Below are 21,125 nucleotides of genomic sequence, written 5' to 3' on the forward strand. Positions count from 1 at the left end.
CCTCCACACAAACTCTGACCCTGGCGTACGCACAGAATCTGGGAAAACGGGAAACTGCAACGGTCCAGAATAAAATCAAGGAAATGATGAGGTGGAGAGTCTGCTTCCAACATTTACCAGTCAGTAAAAGAAGATGCCAAAAGCCAGCTTTGGTCATTTATTCTGAGATCCAGCAGAGTGGGACAGGCTGGGGGTCTAGAAGTGATGCAAGAGCTTATGAAACACACAAGAGGTGGATTTCCTTTATTTGTTTATTTATTCTTATATAAGGCTTTTATCATTTTTGTCCCATTATCCGTCAAGACGGTCTCCATTTCCTGCAGCTCCTTGTCCACCTGGTTAATAGCGTGATGGTGTCGCTCTGCACCTGCAGGACTTCCTCTGAGGACATGGCTGCTGCAGTGTTGGGTGGAGTCTCTGGCCTCACCCTCTTCAACCACAGCTGCAGCCCCGCCCACCCACCTGGAACACCCAGGAACTAGAAAGAAATATTTTTTACCACTAAATAAGCAGCTACCAGTCTCAGATGTATCTGTACATATTTATTTTATACATGAAAACCAAAGACTACATTACCGGCATCATTTAGCATCTTTTCTCCAGAACGATCTACTGTGGGCTGCAGTGTCTTGCCTAAGGCTCCAGCTGGAAGGTGTTACTGTTCACCCCTGTGGGATTCGAACTTCGATCTCCCGCATGGCAGACGGATGCGCTACTGACTGAGATAGCCAGCCGCGTGTTTTGATGCCTCTGGCGTGTCTTCCCTTCTGACACTGCGATGACAACATCGCCACCTGCTGCCATTATTCTACCTTTCTGACCAGTAAAGCCCATGCAGTGCCCACCAATGAAACATTTTTACATTTTTCAACGTGGTCCATCAGGATCTCTGTCTCACACCCTGAGAAATTCTGCTCCTTCCCTCTTTTTGCCTCCTGAGCCATCATGGAAATGATGTGATGAATATGTATTACAGGTGTCCACCTTTTATAAATCTGAAAGTTGAAGTGAGCCACATTTTCTTTTTGCGCCGCAGACACTGCCTGTAGTTTGCTTTGCCAAGCACAGTTTTAAATGAGGCACCGGATGTTTTCCTGAGATGGTTCAGCCCTTCTTCAGGTGGGAGAAATATCCCTCCCTCAAACCAGATTTTAGCAATCAGGGTGACACATGGGTGAAAAAGTAGACGAACTTGGAGGATTTTATCTGAACTTTTTCTTCCTAAAGTCAGTTCAGAGTAAAACTCACCGCAGAAATAAAATAAATCAAAACTCCTTTACTGTACTCTCGCCACAGAGAAGGGATCCCATTTTCTACATCACACCATGCGGTAAAATGAGGTTCCACTTGATGAAAGTCAGCATTTCCATGATCACACATTACGATGAAAAGTAACTTTCCTTCTGGAGGAAGACTAATATTGAGCTTATGTGCATAAAGACCATCACAAAGTCATTTTTTAGGGGCGGGACTCAGACTTTCTGGTACCTGTCTGTGGTTGGAGTCTGGCCTACAGCTGACACATTTTTAGTTTGGAGAATCTACGAGGACATGGAGGTATAAACCAACAGGGGAGCAAATGAATCAGAACTTGAACATTAAAAAATCTCTTTCTATTTAAGGTAATTCAGTAATGAACCCCCAAATATGAGCTGTTTATTTGGTAAAATCATTTAAATAAATTATTAATAAAAATTCTGAATTATTTTAATAAAGTGATTTATTTATGTTCAATTTATTTCCATTTAATGTCATGGTTTATTGTTTCTAGTTTTGTGAGTCTGATTAGTTTTATTTTAAGTAGTTTAACGTTTCACAACTTAAGGTCCAAATAGTGTCAAATTGTGCCAACATGGTCATTTGGAGACCAGGCCTAAACTGTTTCTGCTAAAATCTCTACTTATGTTCTGCTTCTCTTGATCAAAGTTTGCAGAGACAAGATTCACATATTTAGAGCTACGCAGCATCTTTCTAAAGGAAAAATCCTCCTCTTCCTGAAAGTCTTTCTACTTTTTAAGCAAGCTTCTACTTGTTTAATTTGTGCATATGAGACATCTTCATTTATTCTTCACCTCTGACTCATATTCTGATATTTAAACACCTCAACAAATTTCACAAATCTTCCTTTACTATGCCTCAAAACGTATTCAGATAAATCTTGCGGTTGCAGAGATATACGCGATTATAGGTACGCATATTACAGCATAGGCCAGAAAAATAGGCACAGGGCTCAAAGGCTAAATATGAATAATATTTAGAAAACTGGTTTGTTTAACTATTTTAATCAGGTTATGTAATTTTTCAGAAATATTTCAATCTTTTTAATATAGCTAAAGGTTGTGATTCCCCTCTCAGAGTTGAACTTTTTCTTCTATTTCTTTAATCAGCTCCTCTTTGAAACACCCACTGGGAGAAGAGGCTGTTATCCTGCTCACATCTGCTGCAGCTAGCATCAAAAACTTGAAATTTTCTATTGCAATAAAATGAAGCTGTGGAAGTGGGCTGTCATGGCGGAAGAACAGCTGTTGCAGACTCTTACCACGGCTCCGTGAGACTTCCTGTGAAAGCAGCTGGGAGTGGATGCGACTACTTTACTGCAAGGTGAAATCACAAGTTCGCTGCATCAAAGCTACAGTAGTTACAGAAAATTTCTTTAGCCTTCTTCAGACAAGAGCATTCATGAGGTGCTTTAGTCATGAGACAGGGTACATGGCACGTCAGTGTTATCCATCATTTAGTCAAAAACTTTACTCCAAAAATTTCTCAACTTTCAGACAAAAAAACAACACGATAAAAACTTCCTTTGATTCTCAAGCTTTAAATATTTCTAAAACCACAATGAATAAATCTCCCTCAGAGGTACTGAATTTTAACATGGGTTGAACCTAAAAGTATTAGAGCAGCTTTGGCTTTATGGAAGAACAGGACTCAGCCAGAAAACAGCATTTATGGTAAAGATCTCATTTTTGAAAGCATAGAACTGGTTTCAGCCCCGGGTGGGGCAGGGGTCCTCGGCTTTTTAGGATTTCCATGAAGGGGGAAACACTTGTATTAAAAACAGTGCATATAGGTGCGTCTTTAAAAGAGATTTAAAATGCTCAGTTGATTGTGCACATGTAATATGACGGGGCAGAGCGTTCCAGAGCCGGGACCTGATAGAAAAAATAGTCTTTGTATGACAAAAATCAGGCTGTGGGATGTGCACAGTTCAGAGCTCTGAAAGGTAAGGGGTGCGATGCCATCCAGGCACTTAAAAACAAGCAATAAAATCTTAAATTAGATCCCGCAAGTAACAGGAAGCCAGTGGTGGGAAGCCAGTATGAGGGTGATATGGTCCCATCTTCTGGTTCCAGACAGAAAACCATCTGGACTATCCACAGCCGGTGGACGGAGGACTGGTCCAACCCATAATACAGAGAACTGCAGTAGTCCAATATACACCCACCAGCCACTTTATTAGGTGCACCTGTTCAACTGCGTGTTTTTACTAATAGCTAACCAGCCAATCACGTGGCAGCATGTAGACATAATGAAAACGACTTGCTGGAGTTCAAACTGGGTATCAGAATAAGGAAGAAAGGGGATTTACATGACTTTGAACATGGCATTGTTGTTTCATATTTTAGAAACAACTTGACTGGGTTTTTCCACACACAACTACCTCTGAGTTATCTTTATAGATATAGATAGATATAGATATAGTTAACGATCCAAACAAGGGACTTATCCAGTGAGCAGCAGTCGTACGGACCAGAATGCCTTGCAGATGGTGTCGTTCACTGCAACACTTCAGTTGTTTTGTTGTATTTTCAGTGCAGTGGCTCAAAATACAGTCCAGGGTGTACTCTGCCTCTCGCTTGCTAGTTGCGGGGACGGGCTCCAGCTTTCCTGCAACCCTGAACTGGACTAAGCAGTATTTGTGTATTTCCCTTTTAACACTGAGTGTACCGAGTGTGTGCAGACAAGAAGACCTGCTTGTGCTGAACTGAAGAAATGTTGCTGAAAATCAAGCTGGACATGTTTCAGAGGTTTTCTCAAGAATGCAACCGTGTCAGAGTTTAAGAGCAGAATGGGAAAAGTGGTTGGATGACAGGAAGACAACAGTAAGTCAACTAGCCACTGGTTCCAGCCAAGATATGCAGTGTAGCATCTTCTGATGCTGCTTCCAGCAGGATAATGCACCATGTCACAAAGCTCAGATCATCTCCACCTGCTTTCTAGAACATGACGATGAGTTCACTGGACTCCAACGGCCTCCACAGCCACCAGATCTCAGTCCAGTAGAGCAGCTTTGGGATGTGGTGGAACGGGAGATTCTCATCATGGATGCAGCCGACAAACCTGCAGCAACTGTGTGATGCTGTCATGTCAATTCGGAGAAAACCTCTGAGGAAGGTTTCCAACATCTGGCTCAATCTCTACCACAAAGACAAATGGAGGTCCAACCCAGTAGCAGCAAGACATATCTAAGAGTCCAGTGAGTGTAAGTCTGCACTGTGTAGTGATAAAACTCTCAGCTGGAGAGTAAATGCATAAGATGCACCCATGTGCACACGGTAACATACTGCATGTTTACGGGCCTTAGTTTTAGCTTCTTGGGTGTTTGTGAACTACTTGATTAACGCATATCAGACAACAGTTATGTCTAAGTTTTGCTGCTAATATATCAAGACAGCATGCAGGTGAGGTATGAAACAGGATAGAGTTCCCACTTCTTTTAACAATTTACATATTTTAATAGGCTGCTTTTGCCTGCCTGTACTGTAAGCAGGTAAAAAAATAATATGTAAAGCTAATTATCTGTTTGAATTTTATAGCTGTAGGGCAAATATAAAATTTCTTTTACTTATAATAAAACCCTGGAGGGTGAATGGTTTGATTGTAGAGACGCTCTGGTTCAGTCCTTCACTCCATGTCAGAAATGAACAAGATACACAACAATCCACACAACACGGGAGTTTTGACGATGACTTCAGGGGTAAATGAAGAATAATAATGTTTTACGTTTTGCAGATTTATAGAAAAAGATGCACACATTTCTTTTCTGTGTGGAACACGGTAGCCTGTGTAGACTTAATATCTGACACTAAGCAGTAGCGTTGTTCATGTAATGATATCAGTAAAGATGTTCATGCAACTCCTCTGAAAAGACCAGTGTTAGTGATTTATTATACTCTATTACAAGCATACATCAGCATAAATGTTCCAAAAATAGTAAATTTCTTGTTTTTTTTTTGTTTTTTTTTTATAAAGAATCTATCTTCTTCGTTTAGATTCTTGGATTTTACTTGGTGTGGATTTTAATCCCAGAGTCACTGATGTGAAATGTTCCTTGTTACATGAAAATAAAAGGAGCGCCGGGCATTTCAAAGAAGACATAAGAAGATAGTCTTAGATAGAAGGTGAAAACAAGTGGATGAGTGGAAAGAGGAGATAGAAAATGATCTTTCATTCAGCTGGCCATCAAGCAGGATAAAAATAATCCTGCTTCTAACACTGAAAGTGTCACAAAGGCTCCCCTTGGTGTATTGTGGTAAAACCTACCATCTAAGCCCCCTCGGTGGAAAACTAGGCTCAGCTTTCTTTTCTTTTATATAGTATCCTATACTTCATCCTTACAGAGATAAATTGTAGGCTTGGACCTGAAGTATACCATCAACACAGAAGCCATGTGCTTTTACTTAAAAACTAATAACTTATTCAATTAATAAATAAATAAAACAAAGGAAAATCCTTCAATATGTGTGGAATCTATTAAAAATGAACATCAGTAAAAGTGATTTTAAAAGATAGATGAATGTTATAGGTGATGGAATTTTTTAAAAGCCGACAGTTCTGGCCAATTAAAATCACGTAGCCATGACATCATCATTAACGCATGGCCTCCACCCACACCAGAGCTTTCTTTTAAAGGTTTTGTGGGCTCTAGTGGATTTTACTGTAGTAGGTTGAAAAGAAAGGGGGCCGGAGAGCGACGAGGTGAGATGTAGTAAAGGGCCCAAAGGTGGGAATCAAACCTGGGCCGGCCATGTGGAAGAGCTGAAGTCGCTGTCCCACCAGGTGAGTTAAAGTCTGCCCCATACAAGCGTTTAGCTACAAGAACGTCTTTGTAACAGTTTGTTTACTGAGTGCTCATCAAGCTGAACCGCTGGAAGCTAGCTTCCCAAACAAAGTGAGCATTTCACTTTGTGGTCCAGCTGAGTGAAAAACAGCATTGCTGCTTCTGCTTCCGACCCTCCCCATGGGGAAATGATTCCTCCTGGACCAAAGCTGCAGCTAGCTTCTGGGTTCACCTCCTTCATTTCACACAACATAGGGAAAATAGACATGGGACTCGGCTTGTAACCAGAAGGGTTGTGCCATTTATTGCTGAAGCTTGTAGAAAAACTGGACATTAGCTGCTAAACAGCTATGGTTTACTACTCCAGTCACATGCTCCGCTCAGACATGCACTCACTGCATCTCTGTCTGCTGCCCCCACCTCCCAGTGTAAGCGCTCACTCTTAAAGGGACCATGCCACTCGTATAACACAGCGACGAAAACATTAGTTCTGGTTTCTACTTCTGTACATAGTAAAAAATAACTCCCTTCCTGCGTCAAACTGAAAATTAATTCATTATTAAATAGGTCATGCACATGCAGATCATTATTTTACATCACACATGATATACTTCTATCATTTCATCTGTTATATCTATTAGGGTTGAGTGTCACAGTAATACCACTTTTTTTTTCCAAAATGAGTTTAAGTACAGATACTTACAGTTGAGTACTTGCCAATATCAAGTATCAAAACGAGTACTAATAAATGACATTACACTTTACTGGTAAGGAGTGTGCACCAGATTGTCAGATGAAGGATGGAGTGGGTAATGGTGTGGTATTTGAGTAGGGTCGTGCTGCAGCAAGCTCTAAATGTAAGGCTGGAAAACTGTCAGAATTTTCAGAACCAAGGAGGAAAAAGTGTTTTTTTAGTGGATTCGGTTGGTTGATAATTCCAAATATGGATTTTTAATACGGGATGAGTAAAAACTTAGTTGTTTATGCATAAAAAAAAATTCCACAGATGACTCTCTTTGCATTAACTTGTTGATTCTGAAAACCCTAGTTTTATTACACTGGTATCACATTCTGCACTATCGGAACACTTTTACGGATAACGACTACGAGTACACACACAGTATCACACCGATACCCAATACTGGTATCACTGCATCCCTAAAATCTACGCCTGTGAAGTTTAAACTATTTCTACATACACCATACCATACCATCTTTATTTATAAAGCACATTATATAAAACAACAACGTGGCTGACCAAAGCGCTGACATTAAACATTAAAACCCTAGACTGAAATTTAAAACAATCTTATAAAAAGGAAACAGACAGGGACACTCTTACAGAAAAAAACCAAAAAAAAAACCAAATAAAAACAGCTAAAACCAACCAAAGAAAACATCATTAAATATCTAAACAGCGACTGTCCCAGCCTCACTCTGGGTTAAAGGCCAAAGAATAAAGGTGTGTTTTTTAACCAGATTTAAAACCATGAGCCTGTCTGATGTGCTGGGGAAGCTCTTTCCATAGCTTAGGACCCAAAACGGAGAAAGCACCATCACCTCTAAGTTCCTTGGAGGTAGTCTGATCTGTTGACCTGAGGGAGCGAGACGGCACATTTGGCTGCAGCAGGTCAGACAAATAAGAAGGAGCATGGGAATTAAGAGATTTAAAAACAAATGAAAAGTATTTAAAATTAATTTGCAAGTGCACAGGAAGCCAGTGAAGGGTTGTTAGAACCTGAGTGATGTGCTCTCTTTTCTTTGTACCTGTTAAAAACCGGGCTGCAGCCTGGCTACGCAGCCTGGCTAACTCCTGCCACAGGTGAGCTGCAGTAATCCAAACGGGATGTGATAAAAGCATGTATTAAAGTTTCCAGCTTACGCTTGGATACAACAGGTTTTATTTTAGACAGACACCTGAGATGGAAAAAGCAGGATTTGTGTGTTTATAAACTGATGTTTCTGTGTCAGTCCAGAGCAAGGCCAACTTCATCATCCAGTTCCATCGGTTGGTGCTGCTCCATAGACTCCACTATGACCTGGGCATGAGACACAGATGTATTTTCTGCTCTTAGAAAAGTTCTGCCTTGAGATTCACTTCAAGTTCATTTTTAACATGCAGATTAATTATTTAAGGACATTAAAGAAGGATCAGGAAATCTTTTGTTTTCCTCAGAAAACATAGTCTGACCTACATGGTGGCAAAAGTTAAACCATTCTCTGCCCAGTTTTTTAGATTATCAAAAAAAGCTATTTTAAGAGCTCAAGAGTGAGAAGAAGACATGCTTGCAAAATACAGGAGTGTGTGTGTTTGTGTGTGTGTGTGTGTGTGTGTGTGTGTGTGTGTGTGTGTGTGTGTGTGTGTGTGTGTGTGTGTGTGTGTGTGTGTGTTGGCCTGCACTTCTAAGCAATGACTTCTGTATTGGCTTCTGAACCTCCATCATTATATTCTAACAACTCGGTAGCCCATTCCAGTACATTCCCCTCTTTTGTAGTCAGGGTCGCTCATTTTGGAAGACAATACTGCCGGACCGGTTCTGCTGAAAGCGCTGCTGACCTTGTATCAAGGCAGGGTGCATTAGCGGTTGTGGCATATGCCTCAGCAGGCGGCAGAAAGGCTGAATTAGCAGCAGTAATGCCCCCAGGCTCAGCACCAGGGCACTCACTGTTTAATCAGGTTATCTGGGAGAGGGGCACAGCAGGATGTCTGATAGGGTTTGAAGAAGTTTAAAAGAGGACAGCTACACAGTGACTCAGTCCTCTGAGTTGAATGATCCTGACCTGGAGGAAGGTTTTAGAAAAAGGGGGAAAAAAAGAAAAACTAAAGAAAAGAAACCAAACTTTCTGAAGTTTACCCACATTTGAAGCAGCATTTTGAAGAAGTAAAACCCATCAAATCTAACAGTTTTATGAGGATATTCCTTTTCTAATTACTTCATGTGTTGCAGCTGAAGAATATGTTGCAACCATAGACAATTCTGCATGTGTAATAACAAATTATAGACCATAATAACAAGTTATAGACCACAGGCTTTATCAGAGAAGTGCAATGGTGTGTGACCCCGCATTGGCTTGAAAGCGTTTCATTTATTTCTTAACGGCAGGGGCTATTATGACAGCTCGAGGTTTGTTTGCTCAGAGAGAAGGTGGTGGTGGTGGTGGTAGTGATGGTGTGTAAATCAATGTCTGTGTGTGTGTGTGTGTGTGTGTGTGTGTGTGTTCTTTATCTCTTGCCCACATACAGGGTCTAAGTGCACATCAGGCCTGTTTTCCTGTGTGCAGGGCAGCATATCCTGCTCTCCAAAGCCCAGGAAATTACAGTCCACCCAAGCAGAAAACAGGAGTGGGATTTGGAAAACAGGCTTCACCTGTTTCAAGCCTCGAGCTCATGAAGTTATCCTTTCTGTAAAGGAGGAAGGCTTTAGATTGCTACATACAGTAAAACAGAAGTGTATGGGGCTGTGTATGTTGGTAATGGTATCTAACATGACATTTTTGCTGCCTTTGGATATTTTGTAAGCTGTCTCTCTTTTTTTTATCACACATTCACATTTTTTTATTTATCATATCTGTTTATTATTTGTTTACATTTGTTCTTTTCTGGCTTTCTTTCTTTGAACTGCAGCAGCTTGAAACATCACTGCGTTTAATTTGAAAGTAAACATGGACCCTGTGGCCCCCACATGATGTACAAAAGCACAAGAGTACCCACAAATATATCATAAAGACAAGAAAATAACATCAGTGGTGAAAGCAACACATGTGGATGCAACAGCCGATAAAAAATAAATGATTTATGATTTTACAGAGTTCATTGTCACACCGCCTCTCGTGATGAAAACACACACTCTGATGCTCTAAACTCTTAAATTTGATCAGATTATTTTCACTTAATTAATTCTTATCTTGGCTACCTCTAGATTAGCTTTGCAGCCATCATAACTCCAGATAGGTTAGAATAATTTCAGAAAGAGGGGCGACTGTTTCCTCCAGGAACCATGTCCATCAGTACAAGCGTTTATTGGGAAAGTGTCTTCTGATTGATCACACTGCAGAAGAGGTTAGCAGAGGGGTGGGGGCTGTTAGATGCTGAGATTTTTGAGATTTGTTGATGCAATGCATTTTATGAGACACTGACCTTCCTAATGTAAGACGCATGGGTACAGCATCATTCCTGATGAAAATAAATTACTAAGTTTACTTGGATTAATTATTTAGTCTGTAATACTTCTTGGAATCAGTATTTTCCTAACTTTTATTTTTTTCTATTTGGGGTCCCAACGACCTGTCTGGAAAACAACAGAATTTAACCTGAAATATGTTTTTTGAGTGATAAATCCTGCAGGTATTCAAGCTTATTTTTACATAATTATTATTATTTTTCTTTTTAAAGCACAAGCCAACAGTACTTCTCCTGCTTTTGTGGAGTCATGTCTGGTTAGCTGATGGTCTAAGCCAAAGATGGGGACTCGGACTGGGACTCAGACTCGACTTGCACTCAAAAGACTTGAGACTCAACTCGGACTCGTGATTTAATTTTTAATGTTTTTTATTCCATGGTTTTCTCTCTGTCTGATTTCATGTCTGCTGTCACTTCCTCAGACGTAACGCTGACGTAACCTCCTACGAACTAAACAGAGAAACAACGGCGGCCCTGGTGAACACATGTGCTGTTGCTAACCCTGCCCCGGTGTTGTGCTGCGGTAAATCATAAAAGTTCCACATTCAATACATACAAAGAAAAGAAAGGAAAAAAAAAAAAAAAAACACGGCAAGATGATATATAAAAATATTCATCTCTTTCTGAACTCTTAGCAGAAAACAAACAGACAGAAGGAAGTATTGAATAAGCAAAAAATGCAGTAACTGTGAGGAGTGATTAACAAAATAAAAACATGCACACATTGTGAGATCGCTCCCTTATGCTTCAGGGTATAAGGATACAATTCTGCAAAGTCACCAAATTAAGCAATCGTTGGAATTATGCATCTGCAAAAATGAAAAGCCTGAAAGAATTAATGCCCATACTGGCAGACATTTTAATGCATATCCAAGAAAACCTGCCCTGAAATGCTTTAACAAGCATCTTTCTACAGTATGTGTTTAGTGTCTGAAGAGGGGATTAGTAGGCATGATTTGATTTTCATTAGAATGAATGTAGCAACAGAGAGAAAACAAATATGGGGAACGTTTGGGGCAAAAGAGAAAAAAGAGAAATCCCACATTTCCACATGAATAGCAACACGAAGAAATTCATTCTTAATGGAATCTTAATCTTTCCAATGCACATAACTGATTGACCAGAGGCTTTTTGTTTGTTACCATTAGCATGAATCATTTTATTATATAACACTTCTGCCTGGAATGTAAACATATTATAAACAGAAGTAATTCACATGTGTAAGGACAATAAAAAACAACACTGTTGAATTCTGTGTGTTAATAATGGATGTTTCTAGAGGCTGGTGATGGGGAAAGGAAAACACAAACATGATGAATAATCAAGGTTTATTATAAAAAGTCTGGGATCTAAAACATCTGCAGAATCTGAGGAGTCCTAAAGCCAGTACTAGAAATTCCACTGACCTACAGCATCATCCGGTAGAGAGCAAAGACTTTCACATCTGAACCAGTCATGAGACTTGCATACAAGGGACATGTGATACCCCAGTTCAGAAACACACCAGTTCAGAAACACAACAGTTCAGAAAGACAACAGTTCAGAAACACACCAGTTCAGAAACACACCAGTTCAGATGTATTTGATTATAAACCTGTGTAATGCTGAGGATCAGACACTAGCAGCTGTACTGTCTACAGTACTGCAACATAACCAAAGAAGACATGACCATTACGATGACGACGACGATGACGATGACGCTGACGAGGGTTTCTGACCTCAGATAGGCATCATGTTAACAATGAGAGGTTATAACCAGAGTGGCCAAGAATGCCACAGGTGGAAGCTTACATTACAGAAGTCATCAAACACAGGCTAGAAAAACTTTTTACTTTTTATTATTTTTTTTGGTTTGACAGCCAAAGAAATCTTTAAAGTGACAGTACTGAATACTTTTTAAAGCTGAGATATCTAAAGATCTAAATTTCAAAACAGCAGTCATTTCAAAGCTTTGCCTTTCTAGAGTTGAGATTGATCCTCCTAAGGCTTTTTTCTTTCTGAGCGAGCCTTTCCTTTTGTTGCTTGACGGACAGAATATGGGGAGGACAATATGGTGCCTTTCAGATCCGCTGTCAAAGGAAGGATTCGTTTCAAGGCACAAGCTGCAACTCTGGGCTCTGAAGCACACGGGCAAAGCAGCCGCACCAAAATAAAAGAAATGCAATTTTACATAGCAAAGCTTGCATTTCTCCACCAAATACAGAATCCATTAGGAAACAAAAATCATCCCCAAATCTGAATAAAAGTTTTAGTTTTTGTGTTTCATCTACTGGAACTGACTTTTTATGCAGTTACAGGTTGAAATCACAAATAAATACTATAACTTGAACTTAAAATAACACATTGCATTGCCTGCATCTGCATGGTCCTTAAAATCAGCACCTCCAAGGGAAGCACGTACAAATGAATCACCACAGTTATTGTTTTGATGACCTGGATTACAGAGGGTCATACCTCTACCTGTGTAAACAAGGCTGTTCTACGTCTCCACTCCTCTAAGCCAATTAGAGTTTTTCCCCAGCACTCTCTACCTGAACGAAGCTTGTCATAACCACAGCGATAAGCCCCCTACTCCTCCCCGCACCTTCCGCTCCGTTTTCCATCTCATTAACATTTATTTTCACAGTAATTGAGCTTAATAAGACAATAATGTCTGACATTAAATCTTTGTGAACATGCGGCCCAGCTGATCACTGTGTGTGCTTGTTCCTCCTCAGCAAATGTTTTCCTTTGTCGGATTTGCTGTGTTAGTCCCGCTTGGCTCTGTGGTTCCTGTAATAGTCTACTTAGGACTCACAGTTTCCATCTGTTTTGAGCTGAACTCTTGCTGACGTTAAGCCGCAGTTACACCGTGCTTTCTTTAAATGCATCTCACAAAGTTTTTGCATAGTTTGAGCTATTTCACTGCAACAGTATGTGCAACAACTCCCACTGCATTCAGATACCAAGACAGTCAACTTCACTGATCTTAAAGCCAGTGGTGGTATCATTTTGATATACAATGACCTTCTGCAGTGAGTAGTAGTACTTTTATTTGCCAGAAGTAATCAATCATCATCACACTGTACAAGTGGGAGGAGAAGGAAAGAAGGGAGTGGGATGAAGCAGAAAGAATATCCAATACAACCTTGGTAATCTTTACAGCAGAGCATTGATTGTATTGCTTTATAATGACAATGACACTTAAGGAAGTGCCCGTGCCTTAAACACATCTGTCAGTATGCCAGGCAGCGTCTTAATAAAGGATTACCAGAAGGTCTGTATTGAACAGCTGCCAGCGGTGCGGACAAGATGTGAGGAGCTGCCCACTGAGAAAAGACAGATGTGATCTATAGTGTGTCTGTAGTACCACCCTCTGCACATGCTAAAGTAGTGCTTCTAGCAGATTCTCCTGATCCATTAATGGACTTGAATTTAACAAACAGCTTTTAAGTTATAGAGCTGCAATATACTGATGACCTGTCCAGGATTTCCTGCTCGTCACCCCGTAGAGGCTGGGATGAGCTCCAACCCGCCTGCATTAGAATAAAAAGGTATAGAAAATAAACTGTTTGTTCACAAGTACAAAGAAAACAAAAGATGAGATACTGTCTTTGCCACCCCTAAACAGGAAATAAGTGTAAGCCACCTGTGTCGCAGAAGTACTGCAGGTACTCCTGAAGTATCAGAGGCTTCAGCTTCTGGACAGGAATTCCCGGTTTGCAGTGTCAGGACTTTTGTTTTTGGATACTACATAAGCAAAATAATTAGCAAGAGTCGTACAGGTAGAGGATAAGCATCTTGTACTTTTATCCTAACGTTAACTATTTTGCCATTTTTCCCTGAAATGATGTGGTAAAAGTAAAAAATGTGGATAAAAGATGTGCAAAGAGATGAATAAGGAGCTGAAAATGAGTATTTTCTCTGGTACTGAGGCTGCAGCCACAGTCCTGAGTCTGCACAACAGATTAGCAGCATCCTTCTTTGAGTCTCCTTCACTTCAAGCCCTCTGGCAGAGTCGGAGAAAACAAAACAACCGGACTCTGGACTGGAGAGGTTGGTATGTGGTTGAGTTGGCATCTTAAAATCAGTCTGAGGAGTAAAAAAGAGTCCCAGAATCCATCCTGGCCGCTGAGGAGTCGTCACATGCAGTTTTACGAGCAGCTTTCTGCTTTTTTTTCTGAACAACAACACCTCCACTAATTTCTTTCTCTCTTTGTGTACTCTGACTTTTGTTTCCTATATAAATCCAAATCCTTTCTACACACAAAAACTGAATTTCTGAGAAATTTCACATAGCACCATTTTCAACTACAACTTCTGCACGTTAATTTACAAACTCAGAGTATACCTGGGAGTAAATCGGTCTCGTGTTTCGGTTTTTACGTCTGAAGCAGATTCTGGCCTCTGGCAGTCGTCAAAATCTATATTTAAAACTGGTGATTAAAATCAGGAATTTATGTAAAAAATGTATGTGTGAAACTGATATTTGTCAAGTTATTAACATTTCTGTGTTACTACTTTGACTCATCTAATAATATCAAAAGAAAAACTTGGTGATTTGGTTCCATGTGCCCAGCATCACTGTTGGAGATCTTAGCTAAACATGCTAACATGAAGGTGAAATAAATTTGATTTGACTTGATAAACACAGACGGGAGTTTTTACCCTCAGTCTGCTTTCCTGCTTGATAAAAAGTGGCTTGGTTAAAAATATAGTTTATTCTGTAATTATGCAGGTTGATCTGGTAAAACAGTTAACTTCATGCTAATGCTGCCACACTAATAAGTGAAACTGTCAGCATTGATGAATATGTTTAATAACTATGTTAATGTTGTCTGCTGGACCTGTCTGTTTGTTGTGTGTTGCTATGAAATATTAAACTTGTAAAACTTATTCATGAGTGCTGACATTTACATTTATCATGTTTGGGTCTTAGGCCAGCACATACCTGTCTTTTTCTTCCAAGTCAAGCACATTCTTTTTAAGCAGGGCCTTTATTGGGTGACACAAACTTACAATTCATCATTTAGCTGATAATCCCAAAAATAAGTGGTTAAAGAATTTTAATTTAAGGAACTCCTGATAAACAATGGAGTGATGGTACAGGACCAAAAATATGATTTTCTGACAAACTCTGGAGAGATTTCCTTCATTTTTTTTTCTTTTCATGTTTCTCATTAATCATTTTTTCTTCAAACAAGGTAAAACTTATGAGTTTAAAAGAACAATTTATATCCATATTCAACTAAGTCTTCACACTGTATATTTCAGATTGTACATCACACAGCACGACATCCTGATTGGTCCATCAGTCAGTGGCTGGTAGAGAGACGTGGCACAAAGCAGCATGGACGGCCGGTGGGTGGTTAATGACAATAAAACTTTTCCACCTGCTAAAACAAAATAATATATCATATTTGTTTTTATTTCCCATTTAAAAACTGCATGGGACTTTCCACAACATTCATTTCAAGCCCAGAAATCTGCCACACACAAGCTAGAACATGCCACCAGAAACATCTTGTAGCTGCTCCATGAGATGTTAGGATGTAAAATCAACTTTAGCACTGCCTCAGCCACAATAGAATGATCAGATGAATTTCTTAGAAAGTGACTGCAGCAGACTCACAAGGTAAAGCTGGACTGAGACTATTTCCTGGGAACTGGCCTCTCCTCATCTGTATAACAAGTCATGTAGGTGGTGCTGGGGAAACTTATACCAATAGTTTACTGCTTGTTGCAGAGCAGAACAGTATATCAGAGGCATAAAAGGCCTTTTACCTCCTGTTTCATGGCCACACTTCTGCACAGCTCCATACAACCCCGTTCAACGCTGGATTTATTAGATCTCATGTGAAGGTCTGACAACTTTCCTATGATATCAACAATACCATAACATTCACAGTTCAAAATGCCCTACACACAGCAGAAGGAGAGACAGAAGACAGCAGAGCAGAGGGGAAGTGTTGGTTTGTTTGCGTTGGTTATTCTCTAACTCTGCCTTTCACAGCCACTTACGTGAACCTGTGTTAACAAACACACATGGAACAGATCAGATAGAACAGATATTTGACTTAAAAAAAGCTTTGCTTTAGTTCAATTCACTTTGCTTATAAATGCCTTTGGAGCAATGGGTATTTTAATCTAGCTCTGAATATTTCATGTCTCATAGCCCACACAGACCATTAGACTCTAAGGGAAAGGGGACGTCCTTAATGAATACCCAGCGAGAGCCACTGGGCACTATAAAAGAGATACAGCCGCTTTTCTGCAGTCCTGGACCACTGAAAAGCTGAATTTGATAGCAGGCTCTTTTTTCTAAGCTCTGACTGGGACATGGGCTTACGTTCTCTCTTTGTAATACAGATTTAGGGAAGATGCCATAGACTGGTCAAAAAAAAAAAAAAAAAGAGCGGGGTGACTACAGTTAAATCTGTGACCATTTGTGATCAAACTGAACATAAAACTATTTAAAACTGATTTCTAGAAAGCAGGATCTCGTGTTCTGTGTTGTTTGTGTCCATGGAGCATCGCTGTGTTTAATTCTAACGATAATACACTGTAAACTAATTTCCCCAAATGACAGATAGATTCAGACACATAGATAAATGAATGCTGAGACGTTTAGAGCTCATAAGATGAAATGAAATGTTGGTCCCGAGGCCGGGGGCCTTAGGAAACAACAAGGTTGATTCAGCCCTTTGAATAAATCCGCCTCATCTTGAAGCAGACCTGGTAAACATACGCAGTATGTGGCACGTTCTGACTGGTTGAACTTAGTTTCTATAAAACTAGATTGTTTTCAGAGTCTGCATTAATTTATCTGTTTAAGTTCCACTTATTCAACATTTTCCATTTTTCCATTAGTAAAATCTTCTTTTCCTTCTACCATTTTTCCTTACTTCATTCATCGTGGCATTAAATATCTTTTCACTGAGACAAACAGAGCCACATTTAGCACAGTAAAATCTTCATGAGAAGGTCCCCAGATCCTTATTTATTGCTCTTCTCCCTTTTTTCTGGTCCTTTTCTTCCATTGTGTATGAATTTTACCCCCAATAAACCTAATTTCTCTAAGTTGTTACAATACAAAGGAATATTTATATTTTAGAAATGGAAAGGTGCTTAGAGGGAGTCTGTCTGTGTGGTTTATGTCAATCATTTATTTATAAGTCAAAAATGTCTAGAGACTTTATGAAGTTTCTGCCAAAAGTTATTATGGGAAAAAACTTTAAAAAAGGTCTAAATTAACCATAAAGCTGAAACAATGAAATGTGAGAATAACTCTATAAAGAATCTAAGGAGTGCCACCAAGAGATGAGCATGATGTAACTGCATGACATAAAAGCCCCTGCAGACCCAAACTTTAGATGTATTCTACTCTTATAACTTCCATGTAAAACTCAGGTTACTGGAGATTTAATCAGAGGTGGCTTGTAAACAGCAACACTTAATGCAGCAACTGCTCATGCTGATGTACTTCCAGTTCAGCAGCGTTGAGTTGGAAGGTCATTTTCTTCATTATTACCGTCTCAAACATCTCGTAAAGAGTCTGACTCTTCACAGCCGAATGATGGTGGTGCTCACAGATTAAAATTCACGAGACCAAACAACCTTGGTCTTGCTTCTGTGTTTCCTCACGGTCAGAGTGCGACTTCCAGCGGTTGAAGGGTTAACCCTGTTAGGGCCCATTCACACCAGCCTTTCTGATCCGAATCCTAATCTGTTTGCTGGGAAAGTCTGCTCTGTTGGGGACTTGATGAGTAAACCAATTCTGATTTGAATCAAAGAAGGGAACTTGGTTCGCCTACAAATGTGAATCTCAGTCTCCTTCAAGCGGAATAAATACGTGAAGTGGACTGAAAAACAAAGAGCACCGTGGGTTCAGCACACAGCATCGTGGGTAACAAAGCTTTTGAGGAAAATCGCGTTTGAAAGACCCTCCTGAGCTGATGAGGATGTGCTCATAGTCAGATCAGTACAGAATGCTTTTTTACTGTTAATAAGCCATCACAAAGTTCAAAATAAACATTTTTTAATTTACCGTATGTCTTTTATCAACATCCAAGCTGCAGCTTTTTGAGTTCCTGATATCAAAATTAAACATTTTCTTTAAAAAACTCTACAGGGTTAATATAAGCAGACACATCACAGAAAGCAGCGAGCGTCATCCTGAACCGAGTTCTGTGCATCAGACGATCGTAATAAGAAATTTAAGATAACATAAAGTGAATTAAAAACATCGTCTCATCCAGTTTTCTACAGGGATATAAATATAGATTGAGATGATGGGATGCCTCTTTTTATTGTGTTTGTCAGTTAACAAGCTACCGGAGTCTTAAAAAGGCAGAGAAAAGAAGAGATTCTTCAGTCTATCCATTTATCATCAGTATTGCTTCATATTAGAAGTCACTGTGCATCACACAGCATGAGCAGTCACACCCACCCTCATATGGATAACTCACCTAACGCTACTGTACGTCTGAACTGTGGGAGGGAGGGGGGAATGCATGTAAAAAACAGAAAAAGATGGCTTTAACTTAATGCATGCATGACTAATTCAAGGTTTCCCCTGCAGATGGTCCTCCTCATTAGCTCAGTGACTCATCTCATATTAGTCAGTGTGCTTGGCCTTATGTTCCTGTTTGGCTGAGAAAGCTTTAAGAGGCATTTGCTTTATAACACTAAAAAATTGACAAGTTATAACTGTGCATCATGTTGAATGACAGGCTTATGTGCTTTATTGTGGTTCAGTTGAAAGATTTTCTCTTAATAATTTGACTCTTTTTTAGGATTACAGTGAAAATCTGTCGACGCTGGAGCACATTTTCCTCTTTCCCCTCGGATCAGATGTTTTATGTTAAATAACATCTTTACCTTCACATTACTCGCTCACACTATTAGAAACTGGTTATAAATCAATAAGTGTTAGCGAGAATAGAAATACTAGCTTTATTACTGGATCATCCCATTTCCTATGAGACATACTGTCCATGGGTTGCAGCTGAGATCTTCTTCAGTCTCCGTTACTGAGAGCTTCCAAACAGCCCATGTTAGACAGCATGAGCTCAGCAAGGGGAGAGGAGGGCAAGGCCAAATACGTTTCTTATCCCAGTCTGAACCTCTTCTGCTCACTCTCCTCTCACATCTGTTGGTATTTACAAAGCGACTTATTTCAGAGTTTTTACAAAATCCTGTAAGCTTATCAACAGCTTGCTCCCAGCTCAACACCCGAACTCACGTCTGCTTTCAGAAAACAAGATAAGGTCAATTGACAGACTGAAAACCAGACATTTCTGTCTATATCTCCATCTCTCTCCTTTAGGGGAAAACCCATTGTTAGACAAACAGACCAAGTGAGAGCCTCAAACAAACTCACTGGATGAAATCAGCATTTTCTAACAGCATTAATTCAGTCTTAACCAAATACAAAGTTCACAAGTATCCAGATACCACTGCTAATATTTGTGTGGGTGCATATAAAAGGGCTTTTTAAACAAACCCCCATAAAAACTGGAGACAAAATGCACCCAGGTGAGCAGCAAGGAGGAAGAGGATTGTTCACACAAACAACAAGCAGGGGATCTCACACACATTCTGACCTGGTAAGAGTCAATGGCTTCCCGGTCCAGTGAGCGGCTGACTGACACGTCTCCTGTGTCGATGTCAATGGTGAAGAGACCTTTGGGATCCCGGTCAGCGCCGGGGCCTGTCAGTCGGAAGATATGGTTCCCTGGCTTCTCTGGTGAAATTACCTGCAGACACACACAAAGTCATCAGGAGCTTGAAGGACTTTCCCTTTATAGAAGAATCAGCCGTCTTCCTGATACAGAAACAATTACTTGTGCTACTGGTGTCCTTATTTAAAGTACACCATTCTTTAAAAAAAAACTAACATTTGAGCAAAAGGAGAGCAGAGCGCCTCGAATGAAAAGCAAATGCCTGATAACTTCCAATTAAAATTTCATATCAGACACGACTTTGATTTTGATTTTATCAGTTAGTAAATTTGGCAAATGTAGATGAAGAACGCTAGCTTCATCTCCCTCGGCAGTAGATTCCTGCTGCGATCATTTTCTTATGCATGTCAGGATTTCTTTTAGACACAGAATGAAGAACATTTAAAAAAATATAAAAACCTCCTCTTTAATTATTTAATTTAAATATGTAGATTATCCTTCTAGATATTAGGCCAGTGGAGGAAGATATTTAATCAGCCACTTAAAAGTGGCTACTTAAAAGTATTACTTAAAAGGCCTCTTCTTTTTTAGATGTTTTTCCAAGTTAGATGGCTAAGAATCAAAGTCTCTGAAGCAGAACCAGTTTTAACCAAGAAATTATGGGATGTAAACACTCACGTGAGACTGCGGTGGCCAGTAGAGTTCACAGATAACCCAGCGGCAGGTTCCGGCAGGTTGAAAAGGGAAACAGAAAGAAGAGCACATCAGCCACAAAAGCCAAAAATTCTGAGTTCAGGAATTCTAAATAAAATTAAAGCAAACCAGCTAAATTTTTGATGTGTAAATTAACCTCACAAAGGGCTAGTCAGTAAAAACATTAGTATGTGAGACTGACACATACCCATACCCAAATGACAGAGCGGTTTAATATTTAATGTTCATTTAAGGTTTGCACATCATTTTAAAAAAATGAGTTCAAGCAGACACTTCTCCCTACAACCTGATGTTACAGTGTTCACCACAATGAACCAGCAGTATTTGCTGTGGCCACATAAACGCCACAGAGGGTTGTCACCAGTGACCTCAGCGCTGTCACTTTAAGTCAAGGATTTAAACGGTCCCACTGTGGAGCGACGGGGATCAGCAAGGTCGCCTTTAATAAGAGTGCACTTCAATAGCACGGCAGCTAAAGTGAAGGCCTTTTTGCTTCCCACTTGAAAGA

At 39.9% G+C, this 21,125-nt stretch overlaps 1 protein-coding gene across 2 annotated transcripts in view; it reads right to left on the minus strand.

Moving 5' to 3' along the window:
• cdh13 (cadherin 13, H-cadherin (heart)) overlaps positions 1–21,125 on the minus strand; it is a 425,435-nt gene that overhangs the window by 223,370 nt on the left and 180,940 nt on the right. The window contains exons 5-6 of one of the 2 annotated variants that reach the window (XM_041996695.1): positions 20,582–20,587; positions 19,826–19,978 (exon numbers count right to left, since the gene is read on the minus strand). In XM_041996695.1, coding sequence (XP_041852629.1) covers positions 19,826–19,978; positions 20,582–20,587 — 159 coding nt within the window. The remainder of the gene's footprint in view (positions 1–19,825; positions 19,979–20,581; positions 20,588–21,125) is intronic. The other variant, XM_041996696.1, reaches the window with a different exon arrangement.

The sequence above is a fragment of the Melanotaenia boesemani genome, chromosome 10 (genome assembly GCF_017639745.1).
Source record: "Melanotaenia boesemani isolate fMelBoe1 chromosome 10, fMelBoe1.pri, whole genome shotgun sequence".
NCBI classification, from domain to species: domain Eukaryota; kingdom Metazoa; phylum Chordata; class Actinopteri; order Atheriniformes; family Melanotaeniidae; genus Melanotaenia; species Melanotaenia boesemani.